The following is a 21774-nucleotide window of genomic DNA, read 5'->3' on the forward strand; positions in this document are numbered from 1 at the left end:
TCAATGCATTGATTTCATCTGAGCCTTTTTTGTGGGCTAAAATGGACTACACCCATTCGGTTGGTTCTGTAACTGGACAGATTACACCTTGCTGCATCATTTTACCCAAATGAACTTTGATTATCCTGTATAGCTATCAGAACTTTTCCCGCCAGTCTGACCTCTGGGTCTAACTTTATAGAACACAACTGGAAGTTTGCCCAACTTGTCAAAAACATCAGCATGCTCAAAATAGCTTCAGAAAAATTGGAACTAGGATATGTGCTTATACGATTAACTTTGATAAAAGAAAGCAAAATCACTCAGTCAGACCCAATAATGATTGCACAGGTCTTCAAACTATACAGAACAAGCTCCAACAGTTCTAAGCCAAATAGCATGGAAGCACTACTGAGCCGGTTTGAATTTCTTCACTTCCATAAGCAAACAAGTTTTGCACTACTAGCAACACTGAGCTCACTAGCAACACTGAGCTCACCAGCTCTCATTCTATCAAATGTTTGCTGACATATTACACGTTGAACCTGTGTCTACTTTGAGCTCAGTGTTTCATCATTGATTTGGACAGTACAACACACTTTGTTCTTTGCCAAATTCATTGCATCAACCTTTCCACCAATTACTGATAATACCCCATCTATGCAGAAAGCAGAGTTGCAGCTCTCTATACGATTAACTTGCTTTTTCGAGTGACCCTTTATAAAATGTGAGGTTTACTTGATTTGCAAAACTTTTGAAAATGGCTCCATTTTTTATCCTTGTGGCATTGCTGACCATATGCTAAGCATTTCTCAGACTCATTATTGGCACCACAATTGCGACAGTTAAGCTGGATTTGGGTTTTGCCGATTCATGCTTGTACTGCACTGACCATGCTCCTTTCTTAGAACTTGCTGGAAAACTACATTTCCCATGAAAACTCTCAGGAACTGTAGCTGCCATGAGTGTAGGCCCAGCTTGTTTGCCATGTGTTGCATGCAGTCTACATTTGCTCTGGAGCCTGCTGAAATCATGCTCTTATCACCTGCAAGCATCCTTGTGTGCCTTTCTTTAAATTTCATGGATTTGACAAAAATAGCTTTGCTCACTTTCACAGAGCAAAATCTCTAACAGCAGCACTAAATACCACACACAGGCCCATCCTTTAATCAACTCATCTAAGTCACCAGACATTTTAGCTTTGTTTTTAGGTCAGTAATATAACCTGCAAAGTTTCCCCTGGTTTCTGATCTCATGTAAAACAAATGCCTAATTTGTCTGGGGTTACACATTTCTCTGAATTTGTGCTTCAAACACTCAGGGCCCTTACCTTGATTCAGCCTGTACAATGACTATTTTCACCTTCTCCCTTGTATACCGCTGATGCATATATAAATGAATGCTCTTTCAATGGCCTCTGACCCAGCAAGGTATAGCACACCGAATGCTCTGGTGCATGCATCTGTCATAATAAACTGTTTGTATAAAAATAGTCCTCTTGCTGAAATAGTTTCCACTTCTCTGCAATATTCTGATCAAATACAAGTGAAGATTTTCAGAATCCATCTGCCATTAACAGATACCAGTGAAGGGTTTTGTAAGTATGCACAAACATACATATGCCAGAAATTTATGCCAGTATTTGTAACTTTGCCCAACAGCACAAGCCTCTGAATAACTTTGTGAAATGAGTCTCTCAGGCACCAATACTCTTGAAATTACTGTACTGCAAAAAAATCACCTCATCGATGTACACCATTTAAAAATAACTGCATGGAGCGAATGAACTGGGCAGAAGCTCAAGAGTAAAACATTTCAAAGTAATTGTACTTTGCAAATACAGTACACAGCACACAAACTTCACCTAAATGGTGTACTTTGCTAGATAATTCTTTACAGTGCAAGAATCACTAATGCCAGCACTTTGCCAATAGACACACCCAGCACAAGAAACTTTTTGAAATGTCTGTATTTTGACTGTACTTCACAATAGTTGCACTTTGCACACAAACTTCGGAATACATGCACAGTAATAAGCACACGCTCTAAGCACTTTTACACAGCTACTTTGAATAACTAGTTATGCACCAAATACAATATGAAGTAGTTGTGCCAAAATACAGTACTTTGACAAAAAACACAGTCTACTTGCTTCATCCATGGTCTGTGTCCTTTTTGCCCCATTACACTTGCTTTGCTCGTTTAATCTCTTAATGCCCATTGTACATTTCTTGTACTCGTTTTACTCTAAACATGCCCTTTTTTGCTTTAAACACACTCATTTTGCAATTCTGAGGTAATTACAAACCCCTTATGTACTTTTCTGAATCGTTTTATCAAATATCAGAATTTTAAACTTTTTAATAAACGTTTTGTGCCTCTCGCTTGTTTAATAATGTGGTTTGTGCCCTTGTAATGCTCCTTTTTAATAAAATGTTCATGCAAGTTTATTACCTTTGGATCTTTTCTGGAGCTTTTTTGTGCTAGTTTTAGTTTACTTTCACTGTTAACTCTGCACTAGTATCCTGGTTCTGACACCATGCTGCTAGTCTAGTCAGGATGTAATTAGACTAGTCTTTGTGGGTTCTGTTCAAGTAGCTTTATTATATACAAACATCAGGACTGAGACTTCATGACAAACGTGTACACAAACTAGCCATTACATTCATACATGCCCTCTGGCTGCACTCTCAAAATGGCACTGAATCTAACACGCTTGCTGTTTGTGCGCACACTGATAAATGTTTCGGACTGAACGTGCGTATACTGTTCTACACCCTAGAATCATTTAAATGCAGTCTTAAAACTGGCTTTGAGCCATGTGAATGGACTGCTATGGTCATCCCCCTTCAAAAGAGCAGACCAACAGATCCTGGAAACTGCAGATCCATTAGTCAGACTAGTCTTATTTGGAAAACCATGAAAAGAACAGAACAAAGGACAGACCTCACAGACACTGGATCAGTTTGGCTTTGTCAAAGGAGGGTCATGCTTACCAAATCTAAGGCAATGTATGAGAGGAAAACGATGCATACTCCCTACCTAGATCAGATTAGTTATAAACACCTTTAACATGCTGGACAGCTATCTCACCAATAGGACCCAGGAGGTTACAATCAATGACACCACCTCCACAAAGAGGCCAGTCACCAGTTGAGTCCCCCAGGGATGTGTGCTAGGCCCACTCCTGTTTGGCATCTACTTCTCTGATGTGGAATCCAGTGTTAAAGGCCTCTGGCTGATTAAGTTTACAATTACAAATGACAGTTTTTAACTCATTCACTCCAACAGAGCTCAGGATGTTTGTACTGTAACTTCCAATGGACGGAGCCCAAGCCTTTTGACAATCAAATTATGTCCTCACATTTCAAACAAATGTTAATATTTCTGGAACCAAAAAGGTTATGAGAGAAATATAAATGGCAAACTCTTCAGGATAAACTATTTTTATAGTGGTAGTATTCTTTAGGTTTTAGGTCTTAAACTGAATTTTATAAGTCACAGCAATTACAGTAACTTACATTTGTAATATTTTGTAAATTTACACTCCGCAACCACTCAAGTTACACGCATACTGTCAGCAGCATTTTATTCATCTAGCTGTGAGCTTTCATATGAGGCTAAGGAGTTCTGTGTTACTTGTTTGAGATATTTAGAAAAATATGAAAATTATATGTATATAAATTAACAAAAACAGTTCCTGCACTAGACAGAATTAATGCAATTGAGTTTGCCATTATGTAAGCTTTAAGAAATCTTTTAAAACTTTGTACATAGCATGATTTTGGAATTATTGATGCAAATATGAACATACAATATTTGATGCCTAGAGGCATCAGTAGGAGCTAACTGCAGATGTACCTAGAGGAGTCACTTGGATGTAGTGTTAATCTCTCCAAAATAACACCCTTGTGGGGGGTGCAACAAATGCTTGGTGGCAAAGCCATGGCTTAAAACTTAATACTAATAAGTGCATTATAGTACTTTTTGGGAAGCCAGCCAGCCACCCCAGGTAACTACATAATCAAAAGCACCCCCCTCAAATTTGATTCACTAGTCAAATCTGGCAACTCGGGTAGATGGCTAACTAGGTTTAGACCAATGTGTGTCTAATGTAGTAAGAAAATCCTGTACTGCTCAACATACAGGCAAGGGCATGGCATCTAGGTCTAGAGATCATACCACTGTACTCTTGTCCTCAGACCCATCAATGAGGATAATGGTCCCATCAGTATGTAGCTGACCAGGAGCATGCAGCAACTATAACAGCCACAAAGGTTCCTTAATCCTTACAAAAATACAGGGAAGTAAGCAATGCCCTAAACTGATCACCTCAAAGCCCTGGTTTTACTCCAGGCTTCTCAGAAGTGATCTTTACCAGGCATACAAGGCATCCCTGAACCCTGTTTTGATCAACCTTTTGTACACCCACAGAACAGCAACAGAACTAGAGATTAAAGACCTAAAATTTGCTTGGGACATAAATAGGGCAAAGACCAGTTTTAGAGAATTCCTATTCTTGGGAACAGGCTCCGCCATTAAGCAGAGTTCCTCCCTATCACTGTTTAAGTGCAACTTGGACCAATGGATAGGTAATCTGAACTTTACCCCCAGTCAACAAGAGGTGATCAGTAAAATTACAACCTATATGAATCAAACCTATGGGTTGCACAAGTGTAATAGTCAGTCTAGTTTACACCAATGACCCTATGTAAGTTTCTCTGGCTGACCTTAACTGTAGCTGTAATTGTTAGAAAGATAAGACTGTTGGACTGAATTATCCCCTTCATGTTTGTACTTCTCCCAAAGCGGATCATGGAGTTTGACAGAAAACTAAAAGGGGGATCCACAAACTGTTTTTTTTTTTTTTTTTTTTTTACACTTGACACTGATGCTAGTGAATAGTGCTAGTCTCTTTCAATGTTAGGGAGCACAACTATGCTACACAGATTAACATGAAATGAGACCTTTCTGCTTAGGAGTAATACCACATGCATGCATGATGCAAACAAACCATTCAGGACTGAACATATAAACAACCCTCCAATACAAGTATCTAGTCCTACAAGTCTTCTGCTAAGCTACTTACCCAGGTCATATTAGGTGGTTTAAAACCCAAAGACTTTGGATTCTAGTGTTCAAACTTAAAGTTGCACACTATAACCAATTTTAAAAATAAAAATTCAGACTACAGCTATCTGGGGTACCAATGAAAAATTTCACAAGTCAAGCACGTAACAGCCACAAGGTAACCATTTCTACAGCATTCAAGAGATACCAGTACACATTGTACATTCCCACCCTATTACTTCCACAGTTTTTTCAGCTTGACCAATAAACTGCAGGCATCCCTAATTCAGCTTTTTAGCTAAGAAAGCAGCATACACCTACCTGCTTTGAAGTCAGCTTGATCAGTGAACCTTCGTAACCCTATAAGAGGAGGAAAAGGAAAAGATTACATGAATACATAATGTAACTACCAGAAAAAGCATGTGAAGTGATTAAGCTAGAACAGTAAGCTAGTCAAAACAGTACTACGACAGAAAGCAACTTTTACTCAATTACTGAAATTTATCCAGCACAACCAAAGCAATGCAGTAAAAGTACATGCAATCTAACAAGTGCATATAATAGGAAAAATAATCCTATCTACCAATCAGGCAAAAATGCAGTGCCAACAGACCAGTTTAATCATGTACCTGGGGTAGTGAAACCAGTCCCCTTTCCAGCTGAACTTAAAATGCAGCACCTACAAATTTGAGAGAAACTGGTTTCACAGAACGGAATCACAAACCTACCTCTCAACTGTCCAGACTTTTGACTCTTACTTGGGTCTGTTCCTCAATTTGTGGTTTTCTAGCAAATCATTGCAGAGTGCAGTAAAATACTAAATAGTTCCAGACGTCATACCTTCAGAAAACATATTATACCAAATTTGTCATTCTATCAACTAAGTTTATGGGAGCAATATTTAAAATGTTTTTGGACCTTTGTACCCCCATTTTTTCTTGTTTGTCCAGATTTTCTGTGATGCAAGGTTTGATCCAAATATGATCAAAGCAACATAATCTTCTACACCCAACTTTAAGTGCAACATTGAGACTAAACTCTCAAGTTTCTCTGTTTCAACTGACAATTTCCCAGTAGTCTCTCCTTGATTACACAAAATGAATTAAATTCAGAATGGGCCATAATTGCAACTGAAATTTCCTAGTAGCCTGTGTCTTGGAGATTACTCAGACCAATCCAAAATAGTACAGGTTCTTGAGCTGCTAGCCAATCCAGAAATTGACATCTTTTACCAAGTTTGCAGAGAGCAGATGAAGCATGCCTGCCGGCATGGAACACTGTTTAATCTGGAAGCACTGTAGAGTGAACAGAACTTTATTCCATTTCAAAAACCAGTTTGCACAATCCTCATGAGTGGTGCCCTTTTACTTCCAGTGGATGGTCTATAGCAGTTCCTAGCATCCTTTTCATTGACCTGATGCTCAACAGCCCATTCCCAGTGATTACATCTAATTGCTAGTTTCTACACTTACTGCCAGACTGGCTGCATTTTCATATGAATCTTCTTCTCTTCCAATATTCCCTACAAGATGTTCTTCCCTTCCTTCAATATCTACACATTCATACCAGACAATATCCTTTACTTCTTGCCTTTCATAAGCTGTCCTTAACATACTTCAACCTGTGTGCGTTTTAACATCCTCAGTCCACTTTTCATAAGTTTGTTCGCCGCCTTATCTTTGATTAGTCAAAAATTACATGCCTGCCTGTTTAAGCAGTTTCCAGATCACTTCCCTCGGTTTCCCTATTTTGATCAGTTTTGTGTATTTGCCACATGACACTTATTCCCCTTTCATCCATCTCATCTGAATCTATTCTGTATTTTTCTGCTCAATGTTCTACAGTCTTGTTACCTTTCCTACAGCAGCAAGATCACTCCACCATCACTTCCAGTTCTAGGCAGCCACAGGTGTTTCTACTCCTATTTATCATCCTTTATTGCCAGCATCTCACTGCCACTTCAAAACAGCCATCCAATTTTTGTGGAAACGTAGAAGTATTTGTGCAAACACATTCACGCAAATGTTGTGAACCTTCTTACCTTTATCCCATCTCATCCTGAACCATATTTCCATCCCATTGTTTCCACTCAATACATGTCCATAATCATTCCCATGCTTCTGGCATCTCTACTTTTCTGATCTATTACCTTGTTTAACTTCATCATTCCTCTACTCTCCAGTTTCTTTTCCATTTGACCATTGCTGGCCTTGTTTCATCTATTTTAGCCCACAGAGTTTTCTTTCCATCTTTTAATACACATCTTTTGCTTCCTCCAACATTAACTGTCAAAAATCATTTTTGGCTCAGTATTTTCAGCCTCCAAATCCTTTGACTCCACAAATTTTATTTCACTCCCCAGCATGGTGGTACAAATCACTTCATGTTCCTGGCCTACAATGCTTTTGTCAAGCATATCCTAACCACTGGCCCTCTAACATCAATCCATTTCGGTTTTCCCTCTGTACTGCTTGCCATTAAGGATCACTGTACTGCTTGGTCATATCAAGCAGTCCAACCTTATTTTTTTCCCCTCACGATAACGTGGCACTCTGCCATTTCCTTCATTTTAGGAGTTCTTTTCTGTAAATTGTACAGAATGTTTACAGAATGTTTGATTCAAGTAAAGTAAAATTGCATGTGACAATGCTCAACAGACTAGTCAAAATCCAAGTCTATCATTGTCCATTTCTTCTCACTTTACAGGATAGCCAACAGTCAGTCAGTGCAAAACTGTTTAGCAGACAAGTTGAGGACAAGGGTAGATCCTCATGAATAGAAACTAGATTAGGGGATGGGGCTCTTCCTAGATTAGATCCCTTTGTTGGCATTCTTCAAGTAGACCTCTGCTTTCTCTGAGCAAAACTCAGAAAACTGTTCCAGGACTCCATGCAAGAAGGCCTAGACATGTGCCTGGCTTTGGACAGCAATGTCCTTACAGCAATATCCTTTGTATGCCTTTCCACCATCTTGGGTACTACTGTAGATTGAGTGAACCCCAGTAATCTTTGTGGAGACTCCCTTCAGGCCCAAGCAACCAGTCCCCCATTTTGGGAAATTACCAGGGGCAATTACCACAAGCTTCTTCACAGAATGGATCTTCCCAGAAGAAAAGGGGCGTTTGCCTTTTAGGCACCTGTTTCCAGAATATGTGCAGCAGGTACTAAGAGGCAAAAAAGCCTGCTACTTAGTTAAGTGGGCAAAGTTTTTTTTAATTGGTGCCAACATAACTAGCCCTGAATGTCTACAGGTCATCTGTTTTTACAATGTTTGTCTGAGGCACTATCCTAGGGCCTTTTTATTCCTCTATCAAGGTTAATTTACTGGCCATTTCAGCATGTCTGCCCATAGTTCACTCTTTAAAAGGCAGTATGTTAAAATGCTTTTGAAAGGGGTTTTGCATAAGGCTGCAAGTAAACTGGTGGCACGTCTGAGACCTTACATTTGCAAACTTACACTTGCTTTGAACTAATCTTACTTGAGGTTCTTAACATGGAGGCCATTCTATTGATTGCTCTTGCCTCAAGGTGGCTATTTGAGTTGCAAGCTCTTATATTGAGTCACCTCTACCTCAAGTTCCATAGCATCAGGGTTTCTTTCAGAACTAATCCTTTTATGCCCAAGTGGTGTCAAAGTTTACATTAAGCCAAACTATCCATCTCCTCGCTTTCTTTCCTGAACCCAAAAATGAGAGGATACTCCATAACTTGGATGCCCACAAGCCACTCTGGTACTATGGCTTTTTGGAAAGAGCTGGATTCTAGAAGCAGCTACTTGATCTGTACATGCTTTCACATAGCAGTACAAGCTTGGATTCCTTCTCTAGGTCTTTTATCAAGCTTTGGATAGACCTTTCTCCAGGGCTCCTGGACCCTTCGTCCACCTCCCAAATATAGTTTGCTACATAGGTGAATTTCCATAGACAAGGCTACTGCAGTAACAATATGAAAATACAGGGACTTCAAAGATGTCTGCACACTGAACAGCAGCTTAAATTCTACTCTCCTGGTGTGAAAAACTGGAGAGCCAATGGAACTAGATTTTAGGGTAAATTTCAGTAACTAGCTAGCAAGTGTAATGCCTGGATGCAAGCAGAGAGAAGACCTGAAGAAAATCAGTTAAAAAGGCGAAGAAAACCCAACTGGGAAAAGTACTGTAGCTTTTCAACAAAATGCAGGGCAAGCTCCAGACTTTTCCAGTAACCTAGAGGAAAGTACAAGGCAACTGCAAATGGGACTAAAAATAAGTGAATACATCAACTCAAACAATAAATGGCTGGAAGACTCTAAACAGATGTTCAGATAATGTAAAAACTCAGCCAGCCTTTTCTTCATCGCGACCTATGAAACGGCACAAGAATTTTTCAAAAATAGAAAAAAAAAATAGGACAGAGCACATAGGGAAAACCTGATTTTCTACTGTACCCTAGAAGCTAAACTGAACAGAATTTCATGAAAGCACAAGCAACTGGACTGGTATTCCAGAACAGGATGCATAAAAAAAATCATCATGGGTATGCTCCAAACCTCGTTGCGAGAAAACCTAGACCTTTAATAGTAAAGGTGCAATCTTACCTGCAAGAGGAGTTAATTCTGACAACTGTGGCAGGGCGACAAAATACTAAAGTGGGAGACTGCAGAGTATTTGTGGAGAATGACTACTCGTACACCAGACAGAAAAGCATATCCCATTATTCAGGGAATGCGAAGCAGGAGTTAGATTCAAACTGCTGTTCCCAGCCATCTTCAAAATATTTTTCCCCTTGAGGAATCATTTGTTGATTAAATTCATGCCAAGAAAGAAATGTTTGCCCAACAAAACGTGAGCTCTGAAACAGGAGGTTCATCATCTTGTTTTTCTGGGAATAAATACCACAGTGCCATTGAAACCTTTTCTAGTGTTTCAGCAGAACATTCGAGAGGGAAAGAAAGCAAGAGTAGACTAGAAGAGCATGTTAAAAATGAAGCAGACCGGGTTTAGGAGGAGATGAACAGGAATAGAACATCTGGATAGATTGGACTTTCTTGGACTGTTAAACTTGTTTGGGACTCAAAAAGCATATGCCCTACTTCATGCCATTGATGTCCGGAAAAATACTCAGGAAAGGGGAGAAAGTAAACATTTTTCTTAGTAGTTGGATAGTACAGGATTTTCTTTGCATGCTAAAGATTTATGTTTAATGGGGATACTAATGTAAAAAGGTGCTCTGTTTCTTTGTTTCTCCATGCTCAGTTTTAAGAAACTTAGTCACTGCAATGTGAAAAACCTGATTCATAGGTTGGTACTAGGATATCGGCCCTAGGGCCTATACAAACCTAGCCATAATTCCCTGGCTATTTCTTCCCACACTACTTCCCTGGACCTCTGTCTAGCAGGGTGACTAACGTGATCCCCAGGGTGAATTTCCTTTCTCCTATCCAATCGTCAATTTTCCTTTTGAAGAGGGCCAGAGGCTTTTTCTCATTCTTGCATAGGGGAATGACTGGGCAAAAGCCAATAGCTTAAATCTAGCAAGTTTTAAGAGAAAGCATGTAAATGAAAGATTGACAGCCTAATAAACACCTATGAACCCAACCACCATAAGGGCCTTTTCAAGCTTAGCCAAACATCCCAAATCTGACAAATTCCAATACTGTTAAGTGTAAGCAGTGGTTTAAGAGATTAATGAACCATTTTATAGGTTACCTGCATCCAGAGACATGGGCGCCAAACCAGGGATGAATTTCCTGTTTCCCATCCAATTGTTCCAAGTTGCACTTGAATTAGGTTAGGGAGTCTGCTTCACATGGATGGGGAGCCTGTTCCATAGACTTTGTAGTCTCTGGGATCTATACTTATTTAGATCAGAGGCAAGGCTTTTTTTTCTAGTAAAGAATGTGCCTGGTTCTCATGTCACTAGCAGACAATCTTGTTAGAGAAATGGCATGGAGAAAATGTTTTCTGAAAGCATTAAAGTGTTTTCCCAGATGAGAGCGCTACAAAGATAAAAAAAGAAAAAAACAGACAGTACTTAATAGAACCACAGGCTATACCATGCGTCTTAATATGGATAACCTTTTAGGTTAGCTCGAGTGTGTGCATGGATGCCAGTCTGAAACTGGTTTTCCTTTTGGGAGGGTAAGATTTCAGTATTTGAAGATTTACATAGTTAAGTTAGGTTTTAGGGGCAATTGGTATGTATTTGAGAGTTGTCAAAGTTCTGTAAGATTGTCAAGCTCAAATGGAGATGACAGGAAACCATATAAAAGATTAACCTGCAAAACAGCCATGCATGTAATAAAAGCTGAAACTATAGACATTAACAAAAAAGCTGTTCTATGTAAAAGGTGGAACAATCTCAGAAATATGCTTTAAATGTTAATGGTCTCTGATGAATGCAAAAAAGAAAGTAGTGAACTATATTAAAACATGTAGAGTGCAAAGAGCTATGCTACAGGAGACGTGAATTTGATAAAGGTTTTCAGGATGGCTATTCAGCAGAGTACCTGAGGCAAAGGAAGAGTAGTACATTAATGCATGCGAAGCTCAAATAGAAAGGCTAAATGACCATCACAGATTTGTAGTACTAAGGGGCTACTAACAAGGGAGTAGGAGGATTAAACTGGCATGCATTTATTTTCTACAAATAACTGTTCTAATGGCACCAAAGAAAATTCTATGAGAAATAATCAGCCTTCAGAAAGGAATTGCTTATAGGGGGACTGGAATTTGATTTGCAATAGTGAGGATGTGTCTGGGGGACCCAGAAGGGAAAATATAACAAAGGGTAGATTTTTACAGAAATTTATGAAAATATTTGGCAAGGAAGATCTGAATTCAGTACCGGGAGTTCAGAGTGAACTTGCATATTCCCCACGATACAAAAAATGGGCTAGGCCAGGCCATTTCCAGGAACATGTGCATTTAATTGAAGGTTTTGATACATACCCAGTAACTAGTTTAGATCATGCAGCAATAAAATAAACACAGGGTAATGAAAAAAATGAGACACTGACACTATGCCACCCATCTGTTGGAAAGGAATTTAAGAAGTGGGTAGTGGAAATTCTATTAGAGAAAATAGAAATTTCTGAGACTACAGCTAGGGAGTGGGATAAAATTAAAGTGGAGATTAAAAACAGAACTAAATCAGATATGGCTAAGTAGCAACAAGAACCTAGGACTGACAAATATTGAAGTATTGCAAAAAAAAAGGGAATCTCAGAAGACTGCAACTGCAGAACGCTCAACAGAAAAGGTATTAGCTCAATAATGTGCAGTTTAGATTGTTAAAGTAGAAAGAGCTTTCACCAAGCTATATATTCTATGAAAGTCTGTATAAAGCAGAGAAATGACAAAAATCAAGAAAAGGTACAAATTGTAATGTTTAGGGAAGAATAAAATATGCCAAGGTTAGAGACGCTAAACTGCCAAGTTAGGATAGGAGGAGATGAGAAAATGGTGATGTAAAACCAGCCTACAGGAAAGCCCCCAGGAATAGATGGTATTCCTAAGGATGCTTGGAAACTAGGAGGGAAAAACTGAAAGATCTGGAAGGTTTTAACAGTATTTTAAGAGAAGTACCAACATCCTAGAAGTGGTGGTAGATAATACCTAGAGAGGGTAAAGATCCATCGGCTCCAGCTTCATACAGACTAATACTTATAAACTGAGCATCTAATGGCAAACAATGCCAAAAATTTATATAATTGATAAATATGGATAAATGTGGTTTTATGGAGGGGAGCAAACACTTGATATTAAGAAAACAATGAAGCAGAATGTAAGAAAATGCCACTGTTGGTGGGTCGATGCAGAGAAAGCATTTGACAAAATAAGCTGGGACTGAGCACAGCAGTGGAAGTACTTGCATTCCTTGATAAAATTACAAGTTTGATTAGGAGGACATGAGGGATTGGAGACAAATGCATTTTGACTGCACTTCACGAAATAGTTACACTTTGCACACAAACTCTAGAATAAATGCACAGTAAACATGCACTAAGTACACACTTTGCAATGCTTTGAATAACTACTTGCGCTATTCAGAGCTTTAAGCAATGTGAAATAACTGTGCCAGAACACTAATTTGCCCAAAACATGCAACAGCCTTGTTTTATTTACACTTAATATGCCCTTTACATTTGTTTTGCCCATTTAATCTAGTCTTGCGCTCGTTTTACTCCAAAACATGCTTGTTTTGCAATTCTGAGGCAACTCTGAACCTCTTATGTACTTTTCTGATTGTCTATCAGAAATCTTAATTTCTAACATTTAGCTTAATAAATTTATGGTTTTCATTTGCTTAAATATTTGTGCTATTTGCTTAGTAATGTGTTCTGTACCCTTGTAGTGCTCAGTTATCTTTATTAATAAACTATTTGTTCATGCACATTTATTACCTTTAGCTGGTTTCTGGCCCTTTTTTGCTCTCCTTCACAGTGGATTCTGCACCTCCTACCTCTGAAAAGCAGCCTCTGGAATCCCAGTTCTGACACCATGTTGTTCGTCCAGTCAGAATGAAGTAAATGAAAATGCATGGGTTTGTTCAAGTGGCTTTATTATGTACAATCAGGAGTGAGGCAAATAACTTGGATAAACTTATAAACTGACTCTTATGTTCCATCTGGCTGCACTCACAAAATGGCATTGAAGCCAGCATGTGCTGACCTTGGAAATGCTTCTTAAAGTTACAAGACATACTCCACAACCTGGTAGTTAGCCAGGTAGAGGACAGATCTTGGCTGCTGTAACCAGATGACAAGTAGATATGACAGAGCTTGCCATGCACATATGAGGCAGGAAAAACACTGGTCTTTAGTGGCACTTGCCATCACCCACGGCAATCAAGGGATTCAAAAGCATCAAGTATTGAGATGTTTATACTCCATGCATAGTACCAATGAGCTGAAAAAACTGCAGGAGAAGAATCCAACACTTCTCTATTTTTTTTGCTGGCAGCAAGCCCTACTGCACCCTCTGATGTTGGGACAAGTAATCCCACACCCCTCAAACTTCTAAACTCAGATAACCATTCCTTGGAGAAAAGGGAATATTCCAGCAAATGATCATCTCTGACTTGGCATATGTCATTAGAAGGAGCCAGTGTGTAGCATCTCAGTGATAGTGGGCAAGCCATCCTACTTTGACAGGGATAGCTTGTACTTTTCTTACTATGGTTTTCATATTATGGACAAAATTTGTTGCCCCATAGTGCCTGTATCACAAAGTCCATCTGTTGGACACTGACCTAAAAGTCCAATTAAAAAAAAAATGAGGCTGTCCTGCAGCTGAACATTTATTTGCATATTGCAGAGGAACATTCCAACAAAGGAAAAGCACACATGGAAACATTTACTGAAGACAATTACCCTAATATGAGGCTCAAAGTGAGCAGGGAGAAAACAGTGGTGGCAATGTATAATCTACAGGGAAGTCTCTATGAACAAAATAGCATTCATGTGGACGTTTGGGCATTAGGAGGGAAAAGCTAAGGATTTTATTTTTTTAATAGGAAGCAGCAATAGCATTTTAGAAGACAATGGTGCCAGCTGAGTAAAGACCAGTCAGACTTTTATATAATCATGGTTTAAACACTGAAGTGGGTATATAACATGCTTATGTATGGGGCTAGTAAAAAAAAAAAAAAGTGAAAGATGTTCCCAAAATTGATATACATGAATTTTGCAGTTTTGTCAAAGGGAGGCAAACATCAAACATCAACAATGACAGAGAAAGAAGCAGAATGCAAGAAAATATGCTGTTGGTGGGTTTTAATACAGAGAGCTAAGATTTTAGGAGTAGGGCAATGGAAGCATTTGCATTCCCAGATACAATGAGGATTAATTAGGAGAAAAAAATGATTAGAGGCAAGAATTAAGGTGAGAGGGTTCATCTAAATGGTATTTGATACAATTTCTATGGTAAACATGAAAAATGGAACTTGCAGGTACTTTGAATCCGATAAATCCAGAAAAGGACATTTTGGCGTTTTGGGACATTGAGATGGTTCCAAGTCTTTTCAGGATATAAAAGCAAAGACAAGCTATAGTGGCAAATTTTGTACCCACATGTGAATTGGTTCACAGACTCCTATTTATGGGGATAAAATATTCTGTATTGTAATGATCTTATTGCATTAATGAAGCTGCAGAAATTTAGATAGATGTTAACACTGAATGGAGGTTTTGCAACTAGGGCTGACTGCAAGTAGGGGTACAGAAAAATGAAGAGGGGGATGGAACTTAATATATTTAGGTGTGTGGATTAAACGTTATGGCAGCTAAGGATACGTAGGAAGAGACTAGTGTATACAGATTTATACATATGTATGTATTCACACACATCTATATTTGTAAGAGTGAGGTCTATGTTCTTGACCAGAGGAGAAATTGGGGACAAACTGAAGGAATTTGGGAGGGGAAAAAGGGAAAAGTTGAGAGATCCTCCCACAGAAGGAAGTTTAGGATTAAGATTTATATTGATTTCAGAGCTATGTCCATATAGTGCACATAATCAGGTTGATGAAGAGGATGAAAATGAGAGGGAGGGGTTAAAAAAAATAGTTTGGATGCAGTCGCCACCACAATACAGAATATTTCATTCATGAAGCTGCAGAAAGTGTTTAAACTCTCCATTCAGTGCTGTTCTTTGTAGAGATAACTGCAAGTAGGGGTACAGGAGAAATGAAAAGGGGTAGAATTTAGTAAACAGATTGGCAAAAAGACCAATATTGGGAGCAAATAACTAAACAGGGAATGGTGATAAAGTGGGATGAGGCTTAGCAGAAGTATGGACCATAGGTTAGAAATTACTATACCCAGCCTTCATACCAAAGAAAAATTATATGGAGTCCTACATGAAAATAAAATGTTGACTTTAGTAGAATCTAGAATAAAAGCTGCTGTTAAAAGGGAAAATCACTAGGGCATATAAAAAAATTCATTACAAGAACCAGAGGAAGTTAGAAAGGATTAGGAAGATACTGGAAAAGCAATTTACAAAGGAACAATGGAAGGACATATGGATGGCTCCCACAGGCAACCAGGACATCTAGGATTTTTGCTTACGAGCATTTGCATAGTTATTTTATACCCCAAACAGACTTCAAAGGCAATTTCCTTAGGTAGAAATACTGGAGGTATAATATGAAAGCAGTAATTGCAAACATTTGCTAGTGCAATGAGTTTAGATTTTAAAATCTAAGTCCTTCCCTATTAACCCATCCTCACAGTTCAGTCACTCTACCCCAGCCTCCAAACCCAATCTACCCCCCACTTTTCAACTCAAACCAGTCTCTACCTCGTATATAAAACAACTTCTCAGCAAACAAACCTTGCTCTAATGCCCCTGATAACATTCCATCTAAATTCTTACAAATTGCTGCAGATGGAATCGCCCTCCCCATTAGCATTCTAATCAACAGATCCTTACAGGAATCATACATCCCAAAGCTGTGGCATACTGCCTTTATACACCCCCTCCACAAGGGTGGTATAAATAATACCTCAAACTTTCGCCCCATAGCCATCCTCTCCCCAATTTCAAAAATATTGGAAAAATGCGTTCATGTTCAGCTAATGCTTTTCCTTACTGAAAACCACCTCCTCTCGCACACCCAACATGGCTTCCGTCCTGGCCATAGCACTATAACTGCTCTACTTTCATTCCTAGATAGTCAATCGTGCCCGTGACTTTGGCAAAATAGTATCAACAGTCCTACTTGATCTCTCAAAGGTCTTTGACACTGTCTCCCATACTCACCTCCTTAGCCACCTAGCTAACCTTAACCTCTCAATACACTATCCTGGTTCTCAAGTTACCTTTCCAACAGATCTCAAGCTGTAAAATGGAGGAAAGGCACCTCTAACTTCCTTCCTACCCCCACTGGAGTTCCCCAAGGTTCCATTCTTGACCCCATGCTCTTCAATATATTCATCAATGACTTCCACTCTGCCATCCCAAATACTAAATTCGTACAATACACCGATTACTCCACTTTAATCTGCTGTGCCACCAACCTCCCTGAACTTCTAAGCACACACTCAAACTGCCTTCTCTACCACTGAGAAATGGATGCTCCAAAACCACCTTCTCTACCACTGAGAAATGGATGCTCCAAAACCACCTATCTCTTAATGCTAACAAATCTAAAATACTACTCCCCCCCCCCCCCCAAAATCCTTCCCTCTTGACAAAGTCCTTCAAAATTAGAAGTCATAACTCAATCATAGAAATTGTTCCCTATGCCAAACTTCTTGGAGTCACCATAGACGAAAACCTAAAGTTTGACACATATTCAACTCATCAAGAAATCAAAAACTTGGCCTGTTCTACAGAAATATCCACCATCTCTCTCCTTCCTCTAGACAAACACTCGCCACCACCTATCTTCTTCCCTCTCTAATGTATGGTGCCCCTCTATTAACTAACTTATCTGCCTCCATCTCCTCAAAAATGGAAAGCTGTCACAATAAAATTTCAAAATTCGCCAAAGCCAAACACTCCTCCCATCATTGCTCTGCCCTCCATTCACTAAACTGGCTAGAACTTCCCAACCTTATAGACTACCTCCAACTTACCACTGCCCACAGGCTATTTAACCCTTCTAAATGTCCTGCACTATCCAACATCCTACAACCATATACCCCTAACAGGCCACTTAGATCTGCTCACCTAAACCTACTCACTGTTCACAATCCAAAGCGACCTGCCGGGCAGCACCTATCTTTTTCTTTAGCCAAAAAGTGGAACACTCTCGCTCCTCTAAAAATGACAGAAAATCCTGACAACTTCAAATCTCTTCTCCATTCCTACCTGTTTTCTAAGTGGAAGTGCAACTGCACTTTCTCCACCTAGCCTCTTCACCATTTACACTAACTGTATTGCTATACTATTTCCTACTACCATCAACTTTGTTCCCGATTTACTTAGTTTACTGTTGTCCTCTGTATATATGTAATTATTGTAAATAGTTTGCTCTCCCTTTATTCCCCTCCCTAACATTTATGCTTGTTCTAGCACTTTACTCAGACTATGTAACCTTAACCATCCATATTAATATAAGACTCTTGTTATGTAAACACCATACCTCTTATTGTCTCTATCACAATCTACTAGTATTCATACCATTTAGACTGACTGTTGCATACTTCTGTATCTGTACCTTTGAATCTTATTTTAATTTTTATTTCATATTTTGCATTATCTTTTGTATTGTTAATTTTTAATCTTTCGTCTTTTGTTTTTTCTTTTGTATTTTTGTAATGTGGAGCTTTTCTCCCCAGGCCTCCACTGAAAATGGGCTCCTGAGCCCAGTGGACCTCCCTGGTCATCAAACAAATAAATAAATAAAACTAGAATACTAGTCAAATATTGGGACAGTAAACAGAAAATTAAGTCAAAACCCCAAACTGTAAACTGAAGTACTGAATATTAAAGAAATAAAAACACGAAGTGAGATTTTTAGAAAAGGGAAAGGGCAAATTATATATAGATGTAATTTGTGGGAATTCATGCACAATATAAAGTGCGTTTTAAGAGAATGAAATGAGTAATTTGTAGAGTGAATGACAAAATACATAGAATGTACAAGGAATGTTTCAGCCTGTGTCTCGTTCTTAACAGCTTTACTGAACATAAGACAGAGCCAAACAAATTTTTATGAAAAAGATCCCATTTGCAAGCATTTTTGTATATTTATCATTAATTCAAAATTAAAGTGATAACTTCCTGCCTTCCCTTAAACCCCACTAACATTGAACGTATTGTTCCAAATTTCCAGTTTTCTAGGTAATTTGCTCCTACCCTAATCTAAAACTCCCACTTCCAGGTCTTCTCTGTTGTAATATTCAACACTTTAAATACAGCTTTAGACAGATTTGTTTCCTAGTAACTGCTTTTTGGCAGCCATCAGAATTAAACTTAAGGCTTTACTATGTTTAGGCAATTAATATTCTGTACCGCAGCTCAAATTTTTTTTCCTTAGTTATACCCATTTGTTCACTCAGCGTTTGACAGTCTGGGAGAATTTTAAGTCTGCCAACTGGTTACACTCCTAAAACATGTTCAGTTACCTTTCTCCCCAATTGCACCATTTACCAGTTACCAAAGGAAAAATCTTTGGAATCTGCTTGGGGAATAAAAATCTTCTACACTGTTTTACATTTGGGAACCATACATTTGTCTTTCCATTGTTTCCTTGTGAATTACTAATGCAGTCTCTTCCCAATATTTTCTAACTTCCTCTGATTTGTATAGTTATTCTGCAGTAGTTTATATGCCTTACTAATTATCCCTTTAACAGCATCTTCTGTTCTAGATACCAGAGGTCTTACCAGTAGGAGTCCCAAACTCCCCTATCTTTTCCACTTTCTTATACTTTGATATCAATCTCTAGACTGCAGTCCAAATGTCTTCTTGGCTTCTTCCCATTCTATTACCTTTCCTTCTCTAGACATTTGCTTCCAATACCTTGAGTTCCTTTGCCAGTTCTCCAGTAAATTCCAACCTCTGCTTGCCTAGTCTCTGTACTTGTAATTGCAGCCATCCCATCAGCAAAATCTTTCTTGTACTGGGTTAGCTCTTAGAACACCTTTCTGAACGTAATATTCTGTGACTTTTTTGCAAGACCTGCATCCAAAATCCCATTTTCTTGAATTTCCCCTCTACATCATCCCTTTCCACTTTGAATTATAGCTTTCTACTTTTTATGTATAGAAGCCTCACTGCAGCTCTAAAATATCCTTTCCAATCAAGTAACCCTAATCCATTTTGTTCTATTGGAAGATCACCTTATCCAACTTCAAATGTTGCCCTTTCCTCTCAAAGATTTGACTCCTACCACAACTTCGTCAAAAATATGCATGACCCATAAATAAAAACTAAAGGACAGACATTTTCATTGCTTCTACCTTGCTATCCATGTCCATGAACAAGAGCTTCCAGTTTCCATCTTTAGTCACTTCTCACATCCTTAGCTGCCATGTTTTTAACCTATACTCAATGTCATTATCCCCATAAATATGGGTATTGCTGGACCAACTCATGAGTGGGTACATAGTTAAGTGTTTATGGGATACATTAATGGAAACAAAACAGACACTAGCTATAACAGTCTCTGAAGTTCCAGAACACTGAAATGCCCTTTTCTGATTTTCAGGTACAAGATATCTGCAACTTATGATTACAATACCAATTATATCCTTCAATTTCTGAGCCCTTTTCTTTGCCAATGGCTCCAAATATAAAGCAAACAAAGGAAAGAAAACACCCCTGCCTGGTTCCTCTGTTCAGGCAGGACTTGGCAGAGCTGGTCAGAACTGAATCCTCCAGCTTTTATTTTTGCTGGAAATTCTTATCCTCCTAATTAAACTTTACTGTATCGGGGAAGGAAAATGTTCTCACTGCGCTATTCACAATCCCAGCTTGCTCTGCCGAATGCTCTCTGCATCAAGACTGGTATTTTTAGTCTGCTTCTCTCTGGATTATTCTATTAATGCTGACAAAAGGTTAGCCTCCTCTCCATAAAACCACATCAATCCAAATTTATGGAGTTTGGCAAAAACCTTCGCCATTCTTTAAAGCTAATGCAGACAAGCTTTATAATCATGGTTTAAAATTGAAATGGGCCTAAATGAAGCTGTCTGAGGAGTCTTTACCATGTCTATGCATTAGAGCCACCACAGCTTTCTTCCACGATGCTGGTTCTTCCCCTGCTTTTAAACCTTCCATTTGTCACTTCATTCCCTCCTCGCTTGCAAACTTCCACAGGAATACCATCTACTACTGGAAAACTGCTAGATAGTTTATACAGTGTTCTCCTATCCTCGTTAATTGAGCCTCATCTACCTCCAATGTTGGCATACTTCAGTCTTCCACAAAAATATTTCCATTTGTGCTTTGATTTACATGTCTCAGTTACACAAATTTACATAGTTTCCAAGATCTGTAATGCTGCTACAGCAATCTTTCTAAACTCATGCACATTATCCAGGTACTTCCTTATTCTCTCTAGCACTCCAACTGCACCTCTTGTGCTGGGAGGAGATTCCCTTATTCTGCAATACTTTGTCAGTCCTAGTACCCATTACTTCATCACATTTCCACACTTCCACTCTACCCCACCACATTTCCACTCCACTTCCACTCTACCCCACTCACTAACTTCTGAAGAAACTATCTTCCCCAATAACTACCCATTCCTTAAATACCTCTCACATGTAGGTGGGGAAGTGTCAGTCTCATTTTGACTTCAATACCCTACATTATCTAGGTTATTGGTGCATAATCTTGTATAGTTATTGGATGCAAGTTGAAGCTTTCATTTAAATGCACATTTTCCTGCGAAATTTAATTTCTCTAGTATAGCCCAGTTATTGTACCTTAGAAATATGTAAATTCTTTAGTACTGAATTCACATTTTCTGTACCAAATGAGGATACATTTCTGAAGAAATTATGAAAATGTTCCCTTCTAGGTCTGCCAGATTCAACAGGAATTAGACGAGGACTGGAATTTGACAACACTGAAAGCTCATTTCTCCCAAAAAATTCTTAAGCTCCATAATAGCTGTTTTAGTTGGAATATAAATACATGCCAGCATAAACCTTCTCCCTTGCTAGTAGCCCCTTAAAACATCTACCATTATTTTTCTTCTATCACTACTGGAGCTTTTCTAGCTATTGGTGTTGAGCACGTTGTCCCTTACTGTGCTGAATATCCTCTCTGAAATCTATGAAATTCACA

General features: G+C 38.7%; 1 protein-coding gene across 4 annotated transcripts in view; it reads right to left on the reverse strand.

The window, feature by feature from the left end:
• Positions 1 to 21774, reverse strand: part of RBPMS2 (RNA binding protein, mRNA processing factor 2) — a 536932-nt gene that overhangs the window by 296950 nt on the left and 218208 nt on the right. For all 4 annotated transcript variants that reach the window (XM_044077820.1, XM_044077818.1, XM_044077819.1 and 1 more), the window contains exon 3: positions 5371 to 5409. In XM_044077820.1, the coding sequence (XP_043933755.1) occupies positions 5371 to 5409 (39 nt within the window). The remainder of the gene's footprint in view (positions 1 to 5370; positions 5410 to 21774) is intronic.

Source organism: Protopterus annectens, chromosome 7.part0, assembly GCF_019279795.1.
Source record: "Protopterus annectens isolate FY-2018-M chromosome 7.part0, PAN1.0, whole genome shotgun sequence".
Lineage (NCBI taxonomy): Eukaryota > Metazoa > Chordata > Ceratodontiformes > Protopteridae > Protopterus > Protopterus annectens.